Genomic DNA, 5,459 nt, shown 5'->3' with positions numbered 1-5,459 from the left:
CATGATAATGTATATAGCTCGTTTTTATCCATCCAAACAGGCAAACACATTAACGTGTGGAACAAGATATCTGTAAAACTAGAAGCGGCTAGGTTTAGAATAAACTTTTCTGTCTTTCTTATTGAATCAAATACAATTACAATCCTATATTTATACAAGAGAAACTAACTTGTGTACCAAGCAATGCTTGGGGATTAAGTTATTCTATTTCCTATTCAAAGTAGATTGATATCTAGAATAAGAAAATATACAATATACTCTACAATACATTCCAATACTCTCTCTCAAGTTGGAGCATGTAAATCACAAATGCCCAACTTGGACAGTAACCGTATAAACGGAACACCTCCCAAAGCCTTAGTAAGTATATTAGCAAGCTGCTCATCCGTACCAATATGAACCATTGTCAAAACACCATCTTGAACAGCATCACGGACAACATGACAATCCCGTTCAATATGTTTCGTTCTTTCATGAAAAACGGGATTATTAGAAATATGAATGGCAGCCTGACTGTCACAAAACAGATGTATAGAATGCTTCTGAGGACACCCTAAATCACCAAGTAGTTGTTTAAGCCACAATATTTCATTCAAAGCATTACGCATTGCACGATATTCAGATTCAGCGGAAGATTGTGAGACAGTTTTCTGCTTCTTCGTCTTCCATGAGATAGGCGAACCACCTAAAAACATAACATATCCACTCAAGGAACGACGTGTAAGAGGACATGTAGAAAAATCGGCGTCACAATATGCCGTAAGAGTGAGGTCAGGGTTGGAACTCAATAATATGCCACGACCTGGAGCACCTTTCAAATAATGAACAACACGCAAAGCCGCATCCCAGTGATCAACACGCGGAAACTTCATGAACTGAGAAAGAATGTGAATGGAATACGCAAGCTCCGGTCTAGTAGTAAGAAGATAAATGAGACGACCAACCAGACGCCTATAAATCTCGGGATCAGACAAAAAAGCACTCTTACTTAAACCCAATTTGTGATTTTGTTCCATTGGCGTCGCTGCTGGCTGCGATCCAAGTAGTCCAGTTTCACTAATGATGTCGAGAGCATATTTTCTCTGAGAGAGATACATACCTTCTGAGCTCCGAGCAATTTCAATACCAAGAAAATACTTAGCCTTACCCAAATCTTTCATATGAAAACATCTGCCCAAACAAGCTTTAAAACTTTCGAGCATACGGAGATTGTTCCCACAAATAAGCAAATCATCAACATAGACAAGGACACAAAGCTCAACATCACCTCGTGAATATGTAAACAACGAATAATCAGAATATGACTGAACAAAACCAAACTTAGTTAAGGCAGAGGTGAGCTTAGCGAACCAACAACGCGAAGCTTGCTTGAGCCCATAGATTGATTTCTTGAGACGAACTAACTTTATTAGAATCAGAATGACGAAAACCCACCGGCAACTTCATATAAACTTCCTCTTCTAAATCACCATGGAGAAAAGCATTGTGCACATCCATCTGGTGAGCTACCCAATTCTTTGCTGCAACAATGCGCAAAAGACCACGTACAATGGACATTTTCACAACAGGAGCAAATGTCTCATTGTAATCTTCACCCTCAACCTGACGATTACCACAAGCAACTAGACGCGCTTTGTATCGTTCCAATGAACCATCAGCATGAAACTTCAGCTTGTAAACCCATTTATTGTCGATTGCTATTTTTCCTGGTGGTAGATCAACAACATCCCAAGAATCAAGACCTTCAAGGGCATCGACCTCTGTTCCTATAGCATTTGTCCACCGTGGATCTTTAATAGCTTGTTTATACATAGTCGGTTCAACAGCAGCAACCACAGCGGCTAAAAACACTTGATGAGCAGGTGAGAAAAGATCATCCGATATATAATTAGTGAGAGGATAAGGTGTCTTACCTTGGACCGGTGTCGAGGAAGCTGAATTGGAGTTGGAGAAGTCGTGATGGGGTTCTTCGAGACAACGTGCATTGTAAGTAACATATCCTTGTAACCTGACAGAAGGAAACTTATTTCGTTTACCAACTCCTAATTCTTGGACTTCACTCAACGGAGCAGCCTCGGTAACAGACGGAGAAGACGGTGTTTCATCATCAGAGGAAGAAACCTCCGTGATTAACGGCTGAGAAGGAGACTCCGCCACAACCAACGGTGTGGAGATCTCCGGTATAGTTTCGTCTTCCATAACTTCAACAATAGGAGGAGTGCGATCATCAGTGTCGCTCCCCCTTACGACAGGCATGGTTTCCGGTGGAACAACCCAATCAGCATCAAATTGCTGATCTTGACGAGACTGAATATTCTCATGATCCTCTGCAACATACGGGAATACATTTTCTTGAAAAACCACATCTCTTGAAACCAAGAACTCATTTGTCTCAAGATCATAAACCTTCCATCCCTTCTTTCCAAATGGATAGCCAACAAAAATGCAAGAACGACTCCTATGTCCAAACTTATCTTTATCACGAGACCGGCGATGTGTGTAGCAGGAACAACCAAAAACCTTTAAATCATCATAAGAGGGTTTCTTGTCAAAAAGCAACTCATAGGGCGTTTTACCTTTGAGAAGTTTCGTTGGTGTGCGATTAATGAGATATGCAGCGGTTAGGATCGCTTCACCCCAGAACTTGGTTGGTAAACAAGCTTAAAAGAGGAGAGACCTAGCGACGTTTAAAATGTGACGATGTTTTCTCTCCACACGCCCATATTGTTGTGGTGTATCCACACATGAAGTTTGATGTATAACTCCATTCTCACGAAAATATGAAGACAAACACATAAACTCGGTGCCGTTGTCACTCCGCACCGTGCAAACATCCTTCCCAAACTGTTTCTTTGCATACATGCAAAATTTTTGTAGAACTTGTTTAACCTCTGATTTTTCAAGCAACAGATAGGTCCATACTGCTCTAGAATAATCATCAACAATGGTCAAAAAATAAACCGCTCCACAGGATGCAGGGATTCGATAAGGACCCCATACGTCAACATGTATAAGTGAAAAACATTCCATTGCTTTATTTGAACTATCATAAAAAAATCTCTCTTGTTTGCTTTGCCTTGAAACACACATCATAATGGTGGTGATTGGCAGAGTTTTTAAAATCAGAAAACATAGGTAAACTAGAAATAACTATAGAAGAAGGGTGTCCAAATCTTCGATGCCACAAAGTCGAATCACACTGCAGTCCAACCTTGTTAACTCGCACAACATCCGCATCTTGAAGATAGTAAAACCCATCACGCTCTTCACCTCTTCCAATGAGCATCCTCTAAAAACGGTCCTGAAAAACACAAAAATCATCTGTAAACATTGCCACACCTTGTATTTGTTTGAGTAACTTAGAGACTGAAAGGAGTGTGCAATCAAGAGCAGGAACGTATAACACATTATCGAGTACTATGTCAGCAGAAACACGAAGCATCCCCATACTCGTTGACATTGTTTTACTGCCATCCGCAAAACCAATTGAACATGGCGGTGTAGAGATTACATCTACTAGTAACGAAGAATTTCCCGTCATGTGGTGAGATGCTCCTGTATCGATAATTATATCCTTATTAATCTTACCAGAAAGCTTATCGGAAGTGGTTGTCTTCTTGTCTTTCACCAATTGTTCCAAAATCTTCCATTGTTCTGTTGTAAAAGTCGGATAAGAAGAGGCATGTGGACTTGTTGCATGAGCAACTGTAGCATAACCACGACCTCGACCCGTAACACCATAGTTCGGGTTACGACCTCCTCCACGTCCGGAGCCACGACCACCTCCTCTACCAGAACGTTCTGTCCACCATTCCGGGTATCCATTCAATTCCCAACAAAAATCTTTTTCATGCCCAGTCCGACCACAATGAGAGCACAAACTTCTTTCTCTACTCTTACTGTAACCTTGTGCAGGTTTCAGAGGAGCAGAGCGTGTCACATAAGCAGAAGCATCGGTGAGCTCAAGTCCGTTGTTCTGAACACCGTCAGCTTGTTGAACGGTCCGTGTCGTGAATCCCACGACATCATGTTGCTGCTCTCTCTTCTTCGCAGCGACAAGCCTTTGTTCTTCTCTAATTACTTTAGCATAAGCTTGTGCTAAATCCGGCATCGGGTCTGCATCAGTGATTTGGCAAATCACATTACCAAACCGAGACTCATCAAGTCCCATGACAAACTGATGAACTTTCTCTTCTTCTCTCTCTTGTGCAATACGTGCACCAACTCCACATGTACAAACCGGAATTGGGCGATACCCATTCAACTCATCCCATAACACCACAAGACGACCGTAATAATCAATCACGGTTTGTCCATCTTGTCGACATGATGCCAACTGACACATGATCTGATGGATTCGTACTTTATTCCCAACAGAGAAACGTTCTCTCAAATTTTCCCATAACTCTGCAGCATCGGAGACGAACGACACCGTAGAGCGTACTCGAGGAATGATAGAAGTTCTCAACCATCCAACCACCATGGAATTCACACTCGCCCACGATTCCATCTCTGCACCCGCAACTGCCGGCTTCTTGATTGAACCATCGATGAAACCAGTCTTTCTTTTGGCTTTGAGGGCGTTCATCATCTCTGTTGTCCACTCTGCGTAGTTGTCTCCGGTCAACTGAGCGGAGGAGATCATCGAACCGGGGTTATCACCGGAGAACAACGTGTATGGTGATACATCCGCTGGTTCAGTGGGCTTAGCAACAATAGCCTTTTCTTCACTCGACATCGTAACTGTGTGAGACTAAAGAGAAAGAAACGAAGAGAAAGAAAAACTTTGATTGGATCTTAATCAAATATCAAAAGAGAAAGAAAAACTTTGGACGAAGAAGAAACGAAGAAGAAAGGAGGAAGAAACGAAAAATCAGGCTTTTTGCTCTGATACCATGTAAAACTAGAAGCGGCTAGGTTTAGAATAAACTTTTCTGTCTTTCTTATTGAATCAAATACAATTACAATCCTATATTTATACAAGAGAAACTAACTTGTGTACCAAGCAATGCTTGGGGATTAAGTTATTCTATTTCCTATTCTAAGTAGATTGATATCTAGAATAAGAAAATATACAATATACTCTACAATACATTCCAATAATATCCTTAAGAAATTTGCTACAAAACTCTGAAAAGAACAGAACAGCGTAAGTTTTCTTCAAGAGGAAGCAACCAGGTTTAAAGTTAATAAAGTGATAATGGAGCAGGGATACTGAAGATGAACAGTTAATGGGTAAGACGTACGGAAACAATGCAATGTAATCGGTGACGGGCAAGTTTTTAGTTTTTAGAAACGTCTACTTTATTACTTGGTAGCGGAGGAAGCTTTAGATCACGTACTTCGAGAAGGCGTAATGGTCTCTTGCACGTGAAATAATCTGATAAATGCAACAACAGGCATTGATGTCGGAAGCAATCGCCGTTGTGGTCAATGGTCATGCTGACGCATAGCTGATG

General features: G+C 41.2%; 1 protein-coding gene across 1 annotated transcript; it reads right to left on the bottom strand.

The window, feature by feature from the left end:
- Positions 1-3,011: 3,011 nt before the first annotated feature.
- Positions 3,012-5,074, bottom strand: LOC147930422 (uncharacterized). The gene is made up of 2 exons (XM_087477564.1): positions 3,589-5,074; positions 3,012-3,301 (listed from the first exon to the last, which is right to left on the bottom strand). The coding sequence occupies exons 1-2, from the start codon at positions 4,736-4,738 to the stop codon at positions 3,267-3,269; spliced, it is 1,185 nt and encodes a 394-aa protein (XP_087333690.1). The 5' UTR covers positions 4,739-5,074; the 3' UTR covers positions 3,012-3,266.
- Positions 5,075-5,459: the final 385 nt, after the last annotated feature.

The sequence above is a fragment of the Camelina sativa genome, chromosome 12 (genome assembly GCF_030686135.1).
Source record: "Camelina sativa cultivar CO46 ecotype springtype chromosome 12, ASM3068613v1".
Taxonomy (NCBI): domain Eukaryota; kingdom Viridiplantae; phylum Streptophyta; class Magnoliopsida; order Brassicales; family Brassicaceae; genus Camelina; species Camelina sativa.
This window is presented reverse-complemented; position numbering and strand designations above follow the sequence as displayed.

What these genes read in the sequence shown, in the direction of transcription:
- LOC147930422 (XM_087477564.1), bottom strand. Translation starts at nt 4,738, where the DNA reads ATGTCGAGTGAAGAAAAGGCTATTGTTGCTAAGCCCACTGAACCAGCG. An exon ending in CACTTCCGATAAGCTTTCTG is followed by an intron (nt 3,302 to 3,588) that starts GTAAGATTAATA and finishes TGTGTTTTTCAG; the next exon opens with GACCGTTTTTAGAGGATGCT.